The sequence below is a fragment of the Sparus aurata genome, chromosome 10 (assembly GCF_900880675.1).
Source record: "Sparus aurata chromosome 10, fSpaAur1.1, whole genome shotgun sequence".
Taxonomy (NCBI): Eukaryota; Metazoa; Chordata; class Actinopteri; order Spariformes; family Sparidae; genus Sparus; species Sparus aurata.
Window position 1 is genome coordinate 28710977 of NC_044196.1, and position 19225 is coordinate 28730201.

Consider the following 19225-nt stretch of genomic DNA (forward strand, 5'->3'; position numbering starts at 1 on the left):
CCGCGGCAGTATTTTCCCCTGATAACGTTACTACTTCCGGGTCACACAAAATAAACAGCTAGCTTGGCTAAAGCGAATGTTGCTGGTACCCTAAACGTCAACGATGAGATAAAAAAAAAAATAAATAAATAAATAACTCGAAATTATCTTCTGAGGGTAAGTGTGTACATCATATGGATTAACTACTTAAAGCATTCACGCTTCGCCGTCAACATGGCTATTTAGCTTAGCTTCTCCCACTGCCTTTAGGCTCAGAAGCTTTAGCTAGTTAGCTCATTCATTTTTGACTACCCACTGTTGAGAGCTGTGCGCAGGCTTGTTAGATTCTAAGGTCCAGCCAGGCCCACAGCGCATTCGTGTTGGATTTAAACGTTGGTTTTGCCCCGAGCAAACATTCAACCACTGTTGATCTCACAGATGTGCTGTTGATCTCACATCTGTGAGATCAACAGCACAAACTTGGAACAGGGGGAACGCTATATGACTGCAATATCACAAGTGGGGCTAGCGTGGCTAATATTTGACTAGCCTGTCTCTACAGGTTTTCTTACCAGCAGTAGCATCGATACAAGCCTCTTCTGCTGTATTAAAAGCAATAGTGTCCCTTTTTCGTGGTATGTTGCTGCCACTAGCTGCTGATGTCCTTAATGCCACCTGAGTGATGCATATAATAAGTCCATGCCACTGGCAGTATCATAATATGGTGTTTGGTTTAATATCGTTAGGTTTGTGTGGTGCCCCTTTCAGTATAGGACTGAAACAACTATTTGTAATTATCAGTACATCTGTTGGGTGTTTTTTTTATTTTTTTTTATTTCATCGTTTCGACTGTAAAATGATATATGAAATATCCTCATCCCATTTTCCTAAAGCCCTGGGTGATGTCACCTTATTTTGTGAAGTATGTTTTAGTTGGACTAAGTGTAGTAGTCAATTTGCTGATGATCAGTGGACTTACTGAAGGATCTAGGATGCAGAGCTGAAACTATTAGGGATTTGATAGAAGATTAATTAACAGCCGTATATGATAAGTGATGAATCACTTGCATTGCCAAGTTTAAAGGATCACCGTATTGATCCATAAAGTCTTATAGGATGTTGAACTGGGTATCTTTTGGATTTGGACTGTTGGTTGGATTTTGATGATGGGAAATCACAGGGAGCATTTAAAATGTAATCAGCACATTGAGGGATTAAAAAAATTAAGTTGATTATATCAATTGCTGATAGGATGTCTGTATGTCTGCTAAAAGGTATCATGACCACATTTCATCAGCTTCTGTCTACCAACTTTATTTTCTCAGCTTCCTCTTTTGACTCTAGCTGCTCAGCACATATATCCACTGAGAAACATGACAGAGCCGCGCAACCCAGGAATGTCCTCCATCCCTCAGACGGCTCCGGTGCACACTGACTCCACGTCTCCGGCTGTAGAGATGGACCCGGTGGAGTACACCCTTAGGAAGCGCCTCCCCCGGAAACTCCCAAAGAGAAGGAACGACGTCTACGTCAACATGAAGACTGATTTCCGGGCTCAGCTGGCACGCTGTCAGAAGCTTCTGGAAAGTGGGGGTCACAGGGAGATCTGTGTCCATGGCCTGGGCCTGGCCATCAACAGGGCTATCAACATCGCCCTTCAGCTGCAGGCCAGCAGCCAGGGGGTGCTGCAGCTGGCAGCCAACACTTCCACTGTGGAGCTTGTGGACGATCTGGAGCCTGAAGATCCCGATGAAGCCGGGGAGCCCATGACGCGTACACGCAACAACTCGGCCATTCATATCAAGGTGTTCTACCCTGACCCTCAGTGACCAGAAAGGAGTGCGTTCATTCTGGGTTCTGTTACTCTCCAACTCCTATTTGTTCCCCCATAAACCAGTGGACATATGTGGGCCTGTGGGTGTGAAGACCTATGGTTGCAGCACAAGAGGGCTGCCAAATGGAGCAGATAACATACAGTGCGGTGGCTGTATGTTTATCATTGAACTGTGTTGGAGTGCTCCAATTTGAACCTTAGTTGACTGATTACATTATGCTTTTTTGTCATGTGTTTCATTTGCAAATTGTAACTGTTATTTTTCACCTTGCATGTCTTGAAGCAACAGTGATGTGTCAAGCAAAATCTCAACGTAATTGAATAATTGTAGACATGGTCATGCCAAATCTAAATGTAAAAGTGTCTTTAATTTTAAGGCCATAATGTTCCGTGCAAGTGTTTACAGTTTCATGTCCGTTTGTTTTAAAAGATACAAATAATCTGAAAAGCTGAGGTATCCTAAGTTTATATTTCATGGCGATGTTGTTGTGGCAAATGTCCACTAGATGTCAGTAGTGTATTTCATTTTGGTTTCAAATCCTTGAACTGCCAGTGGTGTTTATGTTGAAAATGAATATGTAATGGACAGCTATCAGAAGGACGATGTATTTGATTTGACAGAAATAAAATCTGCGAGAATGTATCTTTATCACCAATGCATCGAGGTCAGGAACGTTTCATCAGGATGTTACTTGAATGACATTAAGACCAGTTAGGTCTGTGAGAGCAGCTTGTATTCATCTGAAGTGCAGACGCTTGTCAACTCCACTGATTTAAACAAGACAAATATAATGAATGAAACGGACAGACTTCCCCTTGTTGTGTTTCCATCCATCCTTTCTTGATCCAACAATAACATTTTGTATTTAAATAGCAAATTATACAGTGACGGGACAAAACACGAAAACAACAGGAAAGAAAACATGTACAAACATCCTTAAAAACATCTCGCACTTGCACAACAAGATTTGAAAATAAGGAAAAAAACAAGGAAGAACACTTGACTAGTCTGAAAAAGTTAAGCATCTATTTTATAGAAAGCCTCAGGTTCCCAGGACTAACTGATTGCCTGCCTGCCGTTTGATGACGAACAACACGGAGCAAAGAGACAGTGTTAACGTCAGATTCTGGAAAACTATTTGCAATTACAGGCTCACAGGATGTTAGTTGTAACAGCAAAACAGCATTTTCCCAGGAGGTCAGGCTATCGTTTGCTTTTACTGAACCTTTACATCAACTTCGGGACTCCCGTCTTATTTGGATGGAACATTCAATGTGAAACTAACAACTACTCAGGTACAAAAAATCTTTTTTATCAAAAGGAAGACAGCAGCATGCCATTGTGAACGATGTTAAATAGTTTTGCAGATGTGTTCAGTGTTAGACTAGAGAACATGGCAACATGAGCGCAACTAAAATTCTAAAGATCAGACTCAAAAAAACAAAAACAAAGACTGGAACTTAAACATAGAAAATCTGTATAAATAGCAATTACACAACTCTTAAAAATATATTAAAATATTCAATGAAAAAAATCCAAGAGAAGAGACTAATGTTTCAGTGAGGCATAGTTGTCAGAAAATGTTGAAAGGTGTTCTTCACTCCAAAATGTACTCTACAGAGGTGAGTGTCGGGGTCAGGCTCACTGGAAACATACACACTACGTACAGGTTTAAACTTGCAGTCTTAAATCGCACGCACAAAAGTACATCCACACACAAAGTGCAAGAGAGTGCCAGTAGAACGGCTATTGGAGCAGTGCCTTCCATAGGCCTCATTTTTGGTCAGTGTGTGCTTTACCACATCCATGTATCACATCTACATTCCAAGGTGCAGTCATCTCCTGTCCATTCAAAGCCAAACTGGGACTGTCCTTTCCCTTCAGCTTCCTCCGCGTATATGAGGAGAGCTGTATCTTTCTTTCCACACCGCTTCCAACAACCAGCGTGCACGTCAGCAGTGTCAAGTCCCTCCTCTTGCCTTTCGGAAACACAAACTAGCTTTGCCTGGAGTAGGGACGACAGCTGATCAGCTGACATCTTGCTGACAAGCCTGCGCATCCAAAAGAAGGAGGCGCACTTTGCCTCGCAGGAAGTTGACATGGACTTGAAGCAGATCTGCTGCGGAGGAAACACTCCATGTCCCCTCGAGCCCCGCCGCACTTGCTGGTGGGGTATATTCCTAAAAGATACAGGAAACATTTCACTCTTGATTTATTTGGGAAAATGTATCTTTTTCGATATAATCTCAAATCTACTGCACTACAGCTGCTACATTTCCCCCTGTAGGAAAGCTGTAGAAGCAGGGCCACAGACATTTTTATTGGTTAACAAGTTTTATGGTCATTTGACTAATAAAGTAAAAACTGCAGATATCCACACAAACCTAGCATAGCAGCTTATCTTGGAAAGTACAAAAGATGCTCACGTTAATTTGCTTTTCAGGCTTGGATAATATTTTCTTTCTTTCTAAATTTTGTGAGGGGTTACATGCTTACAACCCTGCTCCCTGTTTAAAATGATAAAACGTATTTGTCAGTGACCCTTGAGTCTGGAGACAGACTGCTCATTGAGCTTTAGTTTGTCTATGCCCAAGGCCTCAGCTTGTTCTTGGATCTTTTCAAAGGCTGTGCTGACACGTCTTCCACAGTCTAAGAACAAGTTTGTCCTGCAGCCCTCTTGCAAAAGTCTCAAGGCAACACTGGTAGAGAATGTCCCATGACATCCTTCAGATTCTCTATTACCAGGGAAAACACTATTAATTCATTACAAGAGACTAAACTTGAACTCAAGTATGACGACTATATCTTTCTATCCTTAAAAGCGACTAATTGAAACATAATTTAAGATGAGAGAGATGAACTACTGAGGCGGGGGATTAGCAATACTTGTAAAAGACAAGCCGTGGAAGAGCAGGGTGTCTTTCCAGGGAAACGCCTCTTGCTTACCTCCAGGGATTTGCAAACTTTTCATCCTATTAATGTTATTTCATAATACTCTTTAGGTGACAAAAAGCACACAGTAAACACAATTGCTCACCCATTGCTTTTGAATTTCTGTTCTGAGCCCGCTGTAACTCACCTGGATGTTGAGGCTACGCAGCACAGCATTGATGCTGAGCAGGTTTCTGATGGAGTTATCTATATGGCTGTGCAGTGCTGTGTTGGTGACTGAGGTACGTAGCAAGTTGAGAGCTTGCTGTAAAAGCCATAAGCCAGACTGTACCTCCTTGGCTTGCTCCAATGCCTTGCCAAAAAAACAAAGAAAGCATGAACAGAGGAGGGTGTCATTATAAAACCAACAAGGAACAGAAGAAACATGCATTCAGGGCAGTCATTGGAAATGAACCCAATTACACACTTCAAGGCAGCACGTTTCTACGAACTTTAATACAAGTTATAGCTAATACATCTATCTGTATCTAAATATGTTGTCAGCTGTTTTCAGTGATTACTTACATTTTTCTTCTCCCAGACATCAAATTCAACTCTGGTTTGGGGAACAGTGACAGATTCTGACAGGCTACATCCTTCTCTACATGACTTCTAAGAAAACAAGAGAGTAATGGTGTTAATGTTTGGGGGTACTTTGATCTAATGGTACATCAAATGTTCAGTGTGGTTGATTCCAGGACCACAGTATCACTGACGAAAGCTTGGGCCTCCTGTCTGATCTAAGCGCACACATGCGTTTTTGTCTCACCATAGCGACTTCTGCGTCTCGCGCTTCCTTAATGAAATGGTTCAGCACCCTCAGGTCACAGATTGGCCTCAGCGGTGACGGCAGGCCTGGCCGAGTCCACTCCAACAGTATCAGCAGCAAGGCAAGCAGTCCTGCCGTCACAGATACAAAAGAAAAAAAGTTAACATTGAATCTAAATGAAAATGATCTGATTTGCATCAGCAAGTAGCCAGTAAGCCACAGCCGTGAGACAAAACATGCAATACCTTTGAGCTGTGTATTAATGTGGACTAACATTTGTGACACTAGACCGACACCATATGTCTTCTACATCATGCCTCACGGTTCTGATGTAAATTTCTGTGAGAATTAACTTTTGTTACCTCTGTCCCTAAAATGCTACTTCAGGAACAATACTGTTTTTTGTAACGCTAACACTCATTACAAATGCACAGTATGTAATTCCCAACACCAGGGGTCTCCCAATCAAACTAAAGATGCAAGTAGTGTCATGCGGGTTGTCTTCATTGTCAAACCACCGTTGCCAATGAAAATCCATCTATGTGACTATGTGATGTGATGTCTCAAAAACAATGAGGTCTTCAAGTAAACGCAGATGCTCAGGCATTTTTGCCATACGACGGTCGAAGCTTGCACAAACGTCACACGCAATGCAGAGCAGTGACAGCAGGCTCGACTAACCTAAGCTGATGTGCTGTGAAAGTAGTGTGAACACCGATGCTACAGTGCACAGCAGTTACAGGCTTTTAGAGCTACCATTCACCCCATTACAATACACTTCACCATCGAAATGATTGAAGGTGTAGGAATTTGCAGGTACAAAGGTTACATAATGTTGCTTTAGGGACAAGGGCCAAAGCTAGCTCGCCATCAGAAATTAACATTGCCATTAAAAAAATGTAATTAATTTATATTTCGCCCAATTTAGGAAAAGTCTTTCAGTACAGTCTAAGGAAAAGAGAAATCAATTAACCAAAGTCATCATATTATATATTCATTTTCACAGGGTTAAATATTGACTGGGAACAATAAAAAGCACTCCACTTATTATTTGTGATCTTTATCTCCATCTCAACTTTGTCTTTTGTAAAACATCTACCGATTACCCACCATCCTCCCCTAGTGCTGTCAGGTGAGGTCTTTCAAGATTAAATGTGTGATATTACATCTGGTGACTCTTTGATGCGACTCACATATGATCTAAGGCCTTCGGGGGTATCATTGTATCTGCTTTATTCCACCATCCTTGTCTCATGACATCTTCAGATCCAGATTTTAATAGGGCCAAGCATATATCAGAACAAATACAAATGTTGCAGGTATCTTTAACAATTTTCTGTCTATCCGCTGTGCGATCAGTGTATAACTGCATGCTATGCCTTGCTTACATTTATTACCATTATCTGGATTAAGTAGCTGCTCCAGGATTAGTCTTTCATAAACAGTAGACTCTGAGTTGATTTTTAGTGCTGTATCATGTTAATACCAGCAAGAGTAAGCAGTTTCTCATCCATTTAGTTTCATTCTTGCACATGACGTCAAAGAAACCATGTGATATCCTGGATTCTGAATAGAAACCTGCAGATATGACAGTGCAGAAATAACCATTTCCTTGTTTAACCCTTACAGTGGTTTCTATAATTAGCCCATTAATCAGCATTTTTCAGAAATGTAGATATTACTTCTAACCTTTTCTCAATGACCGCAAAATAAACTTCTATAATCCACTGAAAGCATACCATGAACATTAAGAATATACTTCTCAATAAGACTAGTTTTAGTGTTGTGGGTCATGTGGACCTCGAGCCCCGTTCCTCCATGCCGCATGCTGAATGCTTTCTTTCACAGCAGCCTGGATGTATGACGCAGATGGATGACGGAAAATACAGAAGATCTTCCCAGGCAGACAGGTCTGATACGGGCTAAATCACGTTCCCAGACTCCCACACATTAGCACAAATTGACCTGAATTGCAAAAGAGATCGCATTGATATTGCCGGTTTGTGACTGCATCACTGAGAACTGATACGAAATAACGTCAAGAAGTTTAATGTGGTTTCTAGTAGTATGTTAGCAGTGGTCCTTTAAGAGGTCAATAGTATAATCAGTTTAACCTCCATGCCCCCTTTTCTGTGACGTCAACGTCATGGAGGTGACTGCCAGTGACACATGGGATCAGTCCGTGTCTATAAAGATACACATCTGACTCAAGCCACCCACGTTTAACAGAAACCTCACATATGTACATATTGCCGCACACAGTCCCACAACTTTAAAAGCTACTAATTGCTCCATGCGAATTAGTAGCAGTAAAGCGCAAGAGCAAGCCCCTATAATCCCTGAAGACTTTCAATCTAGTAAATATGCACGCACATACACCAAGAAATGGTTTTTCGCCAGGTGTGTAACATTCAACAGTACATGCCTTGGACATGCATTTTCAAAGACTCATGCATAGCCGCAGTTGAAAATACTTATTTATCCAAACTGAATACGGGATTAAAGCACAGCAGGACGTGGACACTCAGTGGGACTAATGACGAAGCATTTCACACCGGGAATAAAACCTACTACACTGGGTCAAAATCAGATCAACAATGTGATCCCGAGTTTACCTAACTTATACCAAATCATTTGGCAGTTTCAGAGGCGAGATGAGGCCTGCACAGACGATCTCATGGCACTCCACTCATTTCCAATCAATCTGACACTTGTCATTTTCCAAAACGCGGCCACTTCGTTAAACAAGTGTGTGTGACTCAGCTTGAGGATTATCTGTGACCCTTTCAACTCTGCCACTGCCTACGTGAGAATGCATCAATCCACACTACAGACACACGCTCTCGCCCCCTCTCCTTTCTCACCAACGTGGTAGAATTTGCAGGCCAGGACTGTAGCCGCACTACAAGTTAACAGCTTCGTCTGCCAACATCAGCTGCCAAAAACCATGTTGCTATTTTAAATTGGAAGCTCTAGTCCACAAGTGGCAGTGCTTTGGATAATGGATAGCCTCGCACCAGGTATGTGACGGATGCTTTGGAAAGGTGGCCGGATGCTCACGTGAAGATGATGCTATTTTAGCTAACAATATCAAACAGGTGCGCAGAAAGAGCTGGACACATTGAAACGATGTAGCCGGCGTGGTACTGATAATAATCAGAAGGACGTTCTATTTAAAGGTTCACCTCAATCATGGAATGGTTGCCTTTGAATGCTTCGTGACCTCCTCTCTATTTTGAACAGGTCTTCCCCATGACAAAGTGAAGAGAAGCTCTCAGATAACACACGTGCGACATCATTTCCTGTTCAGCTTTGCTGGAATCCCTTATAACTGTCAACCTTGGATAACCTTTTACTATCTTCTGCTGACATAAGTATGTGACAGTTGTGTGAAAAACTGCAGATTCAGCGTTTGCATTCAGTCCCCTTCAATTTCCCAGTTTGCTGTGTCATGCTAGAGAATGACCGAGTACGTAATTTCCCTGTGATACAGTGGCTTACAGTAACAGGGGGAAAAAATTACATCTTTAGCATTGGTGAGAATCAAACCAACAGCCCTGACAGGTTTAGTGCCTTGCCACCTCAGTAAGCTCCAGGTCCAACATGATGCCTGGTATAGGCTTTAAAATATAATGTTTTTAAACTAAATAGTGTTTGTCTTATAATTAGGTTTCAATCTCCATCACTTCAGAGTAATCTGGCTTCATTTAGAGGTTAATCCAAACGATTAATGGCTATTTCAAGGATTAAAGTTTTGCAGCACAGCCTAATGTACAGCAGCCTTCTAGGAAATGGCATTACACAATCCAGTTCCATTAACTGTAGTGCATAAACACAATCCTGGAGCATGCAGCGATAGGTCTCACAGTGTGTAGGATGTAGAGCTTGACACAACTTTTTTGGAAAACAGGCATAACTACCCAAAGAAACCCAGACCTCCAGACCTCATAATGTCAAGATCCACCTTTACACATACACGTGAATAGTACACTACATCCATACATCATCAACGGGATAAACGTGCTGTAATGGTTGTAAAAACACTGACCACACAGACTGATGGAGCGCACAGTTAATGCACACAAAGTAACGCACCAGGCTGGATAATATTACAAGAGATCTTACCTCTACGCTTTTTCTGCAACATTCGCAAACAGGCGCCGCATCTTTTAAAAACATTGTGAAAGGATTAATCAAACGCGCAAGCTTCACGGCTCACTTAAAAAAAAAAGGCACCGGTCAAATCCTGGAAGTTCAACATCCAGCCATGTGCGCTGGTCCCGGCGCTCGTCCTGCCGGCATCAAAAAGATCGACGCTGCGGGTGAGAGCAGTCACCTACCAGGACTTTGCATCACTGCTGTGCTTTGGCAAAACCTTTTATTTACCTCCCCTAAGGATATACCGATAACGCGATAGCCCGCAAGGACGAGGGCGCGCCTTTTTACGCACCACGGTGAGCGATTAAACATCAACCCATGCAGTCCCCCTTTGCGTAAAGCGTGAAAATTGACTAACAACTAAAGCCAGTGTACAGAGAGAAAAAAAAATCATGAAGGCATGTCCATAACTCACTGGGAAACTCCATAGCGGTATCCGCAGAGCCCCTCACAGGGTCCTCGCGGTTTGGCCCATAGGTCCGTCTATTGCCCATTAATTGGAAACGAAGCTCTTTTGTGGATCTCCTGCACTTATCCGGTAGGTGTTTCTAAAAACTGATCCCGTTTGATTTGTTTATTGATGACTTTGAAAATAAAGTTGCATTGTTTCTCGGATGACAATCTAAACTACCTCCTCCCTTAAGGCAAAACTGTTTTCTTTCATTGTTATCCAAATAATAGGCTATCCCTGTTTAGAAAACATTTGGCCTAAAAAGTAAATAGTCTCAAAAAAAAGCCGTGCGGAGACTTCCCATCCATTGTTTGGATGGTTTTCAGAAACGGTCATTACAGTAGTATTTGTTTTTCTTTTATTTCCTTCTTAAACGATCCTGTGATTTACAATAAATATGACGTGAGCGATTTTAGTTCCGATTGTCAGAATCACACGTTTTTGATGCAAGACTCTCACCGACATCTATCATGTGCCAGGGGCGCATCCAGTGACCAAATGATGCCACACAGAATATCGAGAGTCATGTGTCCAGGTCGGGGGAGAATCAGTTTTGCAGGGTAAGACACGTTAGTTTACGGTACGTGCCATTGTAAAAGTAGATGTTATTGTATAATGTAATAAGAGGAAAGGCATGTTTGATTACTACACAGATATGTTGAAGGAACTGCACCGAGGAGACAGAAAGAGGAGTCAGACAGATTCAGTAGAACAATGAGGAGGAAGAGAACTCTAAAAGCTTCCATCATCACAGGCAGCACACTGGACAATAAAGCTGTTAATAGCATGTTTGAATGCTGATGGTAGGGGCAAGTAACGGGCCATTTCATTTTTAGTGCATCATAGTGTTACAGGGAGAGACCAGCTTGTATGTGGCATGTTCTGATTATTTTACAGGGTGTTGTGAGCTGTAAAAGAAGAGCGCGATGGACTTGAACTCCTCTGTAGGTATATATGGTCACTCATATGCAGACAAGAGACAAATTAAAGGACAGCCCTCAATAAAGGATTGGAGAGAATGAATGAATGCAGATGCTTGGAATGATTTGATGTGCATGACAATGATGCGATTCATATGCTGTGGCTTTTGCAGTGCCTTGTGGGGGAAATATCATTTGAAGAATGGTGTTCATCACTGCAGGAGAGTTCAGAGACATGGACAATGATGAGCACTGAAGCTGTCATGATGAAACAACACCTTTTTATGACACTTAATGTTTTTTTCCTTCCTTTTATCTGTCACCTTTCTTTGCGTTAATATATAATATATAATATTTAAGATACATTTGCGTCTTCTGTACTGCCCGGGGCCGTCTTGGTGGATTTCACCTGAACTCCTGGTCAGAAGTAGTGTTAGTGATTAAACTGCACAAAGTAGATTCAGATTCACTGACTTCGCTTTTTGTCATCCAGTGTGAGCTGCTGTGTTGAAAACCAGCCGTTAAAACAGAAAAAGGATTTCAACAAATGCAGTTGAGGCAAACACTTTAAAGGCACACTACGCAGAATTTGTCAGTTGCTGTTCGCTAACCCGCCATTCAATAGCAGGGTCAGGGTCTCTGCTGATACAAACACCATACACTTCTAGTGGGGCCTCAATGATGAGGGTGATAATTTATCTATACATTGTTTGTTCATCTTGAAAATCCTGCACAGTATACCTCTGACAACATATAAACAAACGAATGGGTCGATTGCCAATGACTGCTAAAGTGACACTTAACTGTTCAGAGTACTTAAGAGTACCAGCAACAGGCACACGGTAACGTTAAATGCTCACTTTTTGGTTAGATTTAGGCAAAAAAACTACTTGGTACGGTTTAGGAAAAGATCATTTTCTTGGTTAGAGTTATGTTACATACTTGACGTAAATTAAGCACATTATGCAAGTTAAAAAAAAAATCTCACTGAATGACTTTTGGTTTCATGTGGGAAACCAACAGCCATCTCCTAGATGAAAGTCCACTGTTTGAGCCATCAGTCCACCCACCTCTGCCATCTGCCTCCTACACCACATCACCTGACTTCTTCCTTTGCTCCCCGCATACTTTCTACAACCACCAGGGGTCGCCACCTATCAATAAACGTAAATATGAGTCGTGCATACTACACTGGTTGAACATTCGACCTATAAATCTGCTTTTCTGGCGAGGACGAGCTGACCTTGAACGTATTTTTATCAAACATATTCAATGTCTGAGAAGACAACACGGTGGCAGAACAAATTCACTTGAAACACTATTTCACACTGAAGCACACCTGAGTACACAAGGACAATTTTTGGAAATAGTAAGTACAAATTTCAGAAATGCCAGCTTTGCAAAGCTAAACTTATCAGAAGCATTTTTCCCAAAATAGTTTTGGAATGAAGCCTTGTACCTGCACTCTTGGATGTATCAGAGTATTGTTTTACAAACCACTGCAAGCTATTAAAGACACCAATAATGTGGTTTAAGAGTTGTGTGACTACTGATTATGACTATAATCCCAAAGGATTTTTCAGATTGTGGGAGGAAGCCAACAAGATTTTAGTCTATCAGAATCTAAAACTTTTTAACTGACGACCATTTCATCTGGAAAATATCAGTCTCTTAAAAGAAATATGTCAAAGGAACTACAGCCTCGCCCGAAAGAAACAATGACCACAAAATGTTTTTAAACAATTAATTCCAAATAATTTAAACACTTCCAAGTCCCCACCCATTTGTGAAATTAAGTAAAAAGAAATATTTCAATGAAATTAATGTGACAAAATTACACTGACCCTGACCTCAAGTACATAGAGAGTAAATATAATGGATCTGTGCCATCATCAAAACTGAATAACCGCTACAAGAAGATGCTGACTTTTTCAAGGGATCTATTCATGTACAGTTCGGGTGTTGGAGTTCATCCATGGAAGCATTCTCAGAATAGTTAACTCTCAAGAAGGTTTCCTCGTGATACATTAAAACAGGCCTAGGACAAACATGCGAGCCAGGATGGCATTACTGTCTCAGATGCATTTTATCGGACTAATGATGTGGTCAGATATCATTCCATACGAATTTAACAATATCACGTAATGGCAATGTAAATAGTAATATCCAATTATGACTATTCACGGCTTAAACAATTTTATACAGCAATTGTCTTCTCTGGGCGTTTTTATGTAGCACATCAACCTGACCCCTGCAAGACCCTCTGAAGCCAGAGTAAAGGAAATGTATAGAAATTTCCTGGAAGTCCCCTTAGTGTGTCATAAAGGAACGGGTGTCTTCCAGGGGTTAACAGGAGGCTTTTACATCAGACAGGATAAGTATGTTTGCATATACATTACTAGGAGCTAACACGCAATGTCAAGTCACACACATAGCTTCACTTACACAAATACCTGGAAACACTGATAAGAGCTATCATTCTTACACGTTTGCCTGCTTACCATTTCAAAAGCCTATGCAGGGTGTATGTGTACACAAGTGCATGCACAAATAAATAGGTGAGTGGGTGTAATATATAAAATTGAAAATGTTTAAGTTGCATGAAGAAGTGATTGACAATATCAATCTGTGTCTGATGACAATATCACCAATGATGGATGAATTAACTGATCCATGTAATCTATGGCATAAATACACAACAACCAAGTCCAAAAAAGCTTTCCTTTTTCAAAGTTATGATGCCAAAATGCTAAAAATGTGATGCTCTATGTGAAGGACTAATTTAATTTAAGTTGATTTCAATGTTTTTTCATGGTATTTACCCATTATCCTCAAATGCGGGTCCTTTCTACACATTCTTTAATAAATGTACATGTTTATATCTATACTCTCTTGTGACTCAGCTTTAATACTACATGGTCAGCACAGTATTGAGCTGAAGACAGTGTTGACAGATTGTTGCACTGTTTGCACAAAGGGCTGTTTGCTTATGTCTGAGCCAACATGAGAGAGAGACAGAGAGGAGAGGCAGACAAGGTACGTGCTGCGAGCCATGCTTCATGACCAGAGCAGGGGATTGAGGTGGGAGGTGAGGGATGTGTGGGGACAGCGGGGGCAGGGGAGTGCCGTCACAGTGACTCCTTGGTTGGAATGGGACACAATTATTTAATTTAAGATGATTTAAAAGAGGGGGGGTGATGTAAAGTTGAGGGTGAATGCAAATTTACTTTCCCCGTGCCTCACTTACACAAGTTCATAAACAAAGATGGCCAGCAGTGACAGCAACTAAACAATACGAAGGCAGTGCACGGCTGTTGTAGTGTGTGTGTGTGTGTGTGTGTGTGTGTGTGTGTGTGTGTGTGTGTGTGTGTGTGTGTGTGTGTGTGTGTGTTGCTTTCTCATCCAGTTTTTGGCTTACAGCCAGTTAGGTCTACTCCTCTGGCGCGACACAAGACAGGAAGCCAACATAAAAGAATGGGGGGACTGTGAGGACACAGGAGCCAAGGCAGGAGCCAAGACAGTAGACACTGACGGGGGCGGAAGTTACTGTTTCAACTTACAGGCACCCACAGTGACAAGAGTCTTATCACTCTATTGAACTTCGTATGATCCCATAGTGATTCCACAAGTCTGGAGAGCATTCCAGTAGCCTCATCTCTTTCTTCCTGCACAAATGCTCTCATTTGGCCTAAAGTAAAGCAGTCACCCACTAAATTCTCCAGTGGTTGCTGGCCAACAACACACACAAAGAATCGCTGTAAATGGTTGAAATCTCCCCCTATGAAATCTGACAACCATTTAAGACCCTCAAACGTCTCCAGTTTTCATCATTGCTGTTCATGTAAACATATGCAACCAGACTTTCCTAATATTCCATCTTTCGCTGTGGTGATTTACCCTGCATGACTGTGGCAAGTCCTGGTATCATCACAAGGTCAGACAGAAAGAGATGGAAAAGCATGGACGCTCGTAAATGTTTTTCAACTAGCATTGAAGTCATCAAATAAAAAAGAACTCTGCTTGTAGCAGGCTGCTAGTGATGCTTTTTCAACAAACTAACATGTGCGCCTACCTGGCCAGCCTGCACTGGTATTAATGGAGCAGTACCAAGTGCAGCAATTTCACTGCAGGACTTAACAATTCAATAACAATCACAATAGCTGGTTAGCTATCATCAGCAAAACTCCAAACCCTTGGTTTAAAATGTGCCTCTAGAAAACCTCAGTTTGGCGGGCCATGTAGCTCTGACACTTACCCCTCTATCCCAACTACGATCAGGACGCCCTAACTGGCACAGACCCCACAAGTCCACTCAAAACCCAACGACCCATGTCACCCCAGCACGACCCACAGTGCCCCATTGTGATCCCCAGGATGCCATAGAGCCACCAGTGCACCTGGCCCCGCAGCAGAACAAAGGCCTGAGGGGACCCCAGTTAAGCTGCAACAGAAAAATTACCTTAGACCCCAACACCAAATAATGCCAGGACAACACAAGCATCAGGCCAGGCACTAACCTGTAGAGCCCAAGCCCGGCCACGCACCACCACCATCAAAGCATTGGGGGGGGGCATCCAATACCAAGACACCCCAAGACCACTGCACACCCTTCCAGAGACTCCGCTCCTTGCACAAAACACTACACCCATACCATCGTTAGCAATGAAAAAGACAGTGTCACACCCAAAACAGAGGCATTATAAAGACATCCCTAACAGCAGTCCCAGACACTCCGACCCCCCAGTGAAAGAAAAGGAAACAAAGAAATTAACAAACAAGCAAGAAACAAATAACACAAAAAAAACCAGTTACTATTTAGGTTAAAAAGTACATAAATAGTTCAGAAATAAGGTACATAAATGAACAGATGTGGGCTGTGGTAATAAAAGGGGCAGGAGGTGTATTGGGATTAGGCCTATGAGTCTACATCCATTCTAGCAGCTCAGCGAGGCTGTACTTTGGAACAGCTTTGCTTTGAGCAACATGCTATTGCCATGATGCTAAAATGCTCAGTTACAATGCCGACGTGCTTATGTTCAGCATGTTAGCAATTTGCTGATTTGCTTATCAGCAGTTAAAACCAACGGTTGCTAAGGATAAGGCTTATTACAAATCCTCCAGTAGGTAAATGTTTATATCAGCTTGCAAGGAGAACCACACAAAGTTGTCGACATTTCAATCAAAAACCACTAATGTTATTCTATTGGTGGCACCAGAGGGAAAGTAAGGGATCACCAAAGTCCTTGGAACTTTCTCAACCTCTACTAAAAAGATTGCGACAATATTTTGTACAGACAGTAAATTATAAAGATACGTGAACACTTTGATCTGCTGGTGGCCCTACAGGAAAAGTCAGGGGCAAACCAAACTCTTTATAATCATCCTTTTGCACCATGGTATACGGACCAAATTACATGGCAACATATCCAATAGATGTTGGCACATTTTTAAAACAAGGCACTAGAGGAAACGTCAGCTAAATCAAAAGGTTTCATCTTCATGGGACCATGAATGTCTTTAAAAATATTTTACAGCAATCCATAAATAGTTGAGACATTTCAATCTGGACCAAAGAAGTGGAGCAACACATCCACAGAGCCACACCGCTAGCATGGATAAAAACTTCTTAGAACTATCAGTCATTCCTTGTCCCATGGTTCCCAATTGTTGTCCTGAATTGTACAGTTTTCTGCTCAGTCAGTTATTTCATTAGATTTATCTGACATCCTGTTTAAATTGGCCAATACTAGCCAGGCAGAAAAGAGAGTGCACAATATTTAAGATCCACTGCTTGACAATTTGTCTCTGAATCTTTAATACAAAGCTCCCATACCATCCAGTGTTTGCTCTATAACAGCAGAACAGGGCCACTGCTTTATAACATTATCCCCAAACACAATGAACTCAGTATTCATATTTTAAGCAACCACAGTTGAGGAGGAGTAGGGATTATCAATGCTACATTCACAGTCAATGCCACCATTAGGTGGTCAGTTTTTGGTTATTTAAAAGTGCAGCTGGCAGCAACAAAGGCACTGCTGCCAGTCTTGCAATCTACAGTACTATTACATATAATCCTATACAGTACTATTAGAACAAAGTTCAGTCGAGATGTAGAGACAGAACAGCTAAAAACAGGCCACGCATTTATCAAGAGGGTTCCATCTGTCTTTATAGAAAGTGTGTTATTAAGCTAACTGTGTAGATATTGATTATATATATTAAAAAAAACACTTTCATTTTTTTCATCATCTGACTTCCTTCAAATCTCCTCTCCACGCACCCCATACCTACTGATTTGCAAGGGAGTGTTATTATGTTTACAGGTGATGACCTGACTGACCTGAGGAATAGGCTGCTGCCTTTATGTGTCTTAGCATTAACAGGCCCCCCACATGTGAGTTACCTTATTGCAGAGTTTTGGAAAAAATATTTTTCCCAGAAGCCCAGCAGTATGAAATACTGCAACTTTGTACAAATGTGTGTCCTCATGTCAGTGAGTATCTATCCTCATACACCCCCCAGACTGCTGTTGGAAAAAAAACCTTGGGACAACCTTAGCTTTTCTAGTTCATTTACAAATCATTGCTTTTGAAAAGGACTGAAACATAGCGGCCTTGAATGCAACAGAGTTTTTAAATTGCCTCAGCCTGCAGCTGTGACACCATAATGACTGCAGGGTATTCGTCTGGGAAAATTCCAACCGTCAAAGTTTTTGCAAATCACAGGCTGAAATTCAACTGAAACTTGCCTTGTAAGAGTTCAGAGTAAGATATATCCTTGAGCAGAGCTGGTTTTCATAATGTTGTCAGAAACATAGAATGACAACCTCGGCCCATGAAAAGCAGAAACAGGTAGTTTTAGTGTGCAACAAAGTACTAATCATACATACAGAAATATGTAACCATATGGCCCAGGTATTTAAAATCAATACCATTTAACCTTTTGACACCAACATCATATCCTCTCTCTGACCATGGTCCCACTTTCTCACATTAGCCACCCAAGAATATGTCTCATATCGTTGGCCTTCAGATATTTCCACACTATCTACTGCCCTGTGAGCAATTTCCTCTATCAGTTTGTTTTCTTGTATCTGGTATTCTCCCTGTTGCCAAGCTGCCATGTGTGGTATTTTGCTGGCTGAGCTGCCCCTAGCCTCACACCTTCTCTTATCCAGTGGCCTCTCATCACTTGTCATGTCCACTACACAGTCTTCACAATAACTACCACCTGAACATCTGGGAAGACAAGTTACATAAATACTGACAAATGACTCCCAAAAATGACTACAAATACTGACAAATTACTCCCCATTTAGAGCAACATTATTGACTGCTGATATTAATCCTCTTGACTCATTGGCTGGAATGTTAACTTTCTTGCAACTTTTCCAAATGGTCCAGATATTGAGCAAAATACCAGTGCAAACTTGGCTTGTAATCTCCACAGGGATACAATTAATGGTCAAATTCATAATGTTCAATGTATACAATTATAGAAGTAAGACAACAGCATGATAAACTGCAGATTTATTACATTTCAGTACAAACCACTAAAAAGATTGTATTGACACAATTGTCTCTAATCACATTTATATTGTAATGAAAAATATCTCTCCAAAGTAGTTTCCACTTAAATTGTTGAAAACTGTCACGACTTCTTGTGCCATTTCCTTTACATAAATAACATATTTGGAATCAGCTGGTGTCATGTCTGTCCTGCATGAGTTGGGATTCTACTACTAGAAAAAAAGGAAAGGATTATGCGAGACGATTTCTAGCTAAAAGAGTGAACAGAGTAGCCTCAGTACCAGCCAATGCAAATGTGAATGTACACATACTTCAAAAAACACATCTGGGGGTCTCCAGAGCCACACAGCAGATAGCTCTCCACGGTCACTATTGTTTGAAAATATCCTTGGGAATGAGAAATCATGCCTGAAGAATAGTCACAGTGGAATTTATAAAAATGCATGTAGGTGAAGCCAGCCTTGTAATTGAGCAGACAAAACATCAACTGTGGTAAGTTTGACAGTGTGTTGTTCATGTCTCCCCCAAGCGGTGAAAGAGTGGGATGACACATGAGAACCCAAACCCTCTGTTGGCTGTCCTGTCTGCCGTTTCCCTGAGCTACTGGCCCTGACTTGTACTCCCTGAACCTCATCAAATTGCAGGTTTTA

At 41.5% G+C, this 19225-nt stretch overlaps 2 protein-coding genes and 1 long non-coding RNA gene across 4 annotated transcripts; 2 read left to right on the forward strand and 1 right to left on the reverse strand.

The window, feature by feature from the left end:
• Window position 1: 1 nt before the first annotated feature.
• On the forward strand, window positions 2-2456 carry pop7 (POP7 homolog, ribonuclease P/MRP subunit). The gene is made up of 2 exons (XM_030431526.1): window positions 2-156; window positions 1305-2456. Exon 2 carries the CDS (start codon window positions 1353-1355, stop codon window positions 1806-1808), a length of 456 nt encoding a protein of 151 aa, XP_030287386.1. The 5' UTR covers window positions 2-156; window positions 1305-1352; the 3' UTR covers window positions 1809-2456.
• On the reverse strand, window positions 2240-10203 carry epoa (erythropoietin a). Of its 2 annotated transcripts, none has more exons than XM_030431524.1 (5): window positions 10088-10203; window positions 5515-5645; window positions 5271-5357; window positions 4894-5058; window positions 2240-3994 (listed from the first exon to the last, which is right to left on the reverse strand). In XM_030431524.1, exons 1-5 carry the CDS (start codon window positions 10164-10166, stop codon window positions 3842-3844), a joined length of 615 nt encoding a protein of 204 aa, XP_030287384.1. In that variant the 5' UTR covers window positions 10167-10203; the 3' UTR covers window positions 2240-3841. The 2 variants fall into 2 exon arrangements, with proteins under 2 accessions (XP_030287384.1, XP_030287385.1); XM_030431525.1 differs by lacking the exon at window positions 10088-10203 and adding an exon at window positions 9640-9781.
• LOC115590245 (uncharacterized) lies at window positions 9905-12816 on the forward strand. The gene is made up of 3 exons (XR_003985720.1): window positions 9905-10210; window positions 10603-10683; window positions 10777-12816. It is a non-coding gene; the product is annotated as an uncharacterized LOC115590245 (long non-coding RNA).
• The last annotated feature ends 6409 nt before the right edge of the window (window positions 12817-19225 follow it).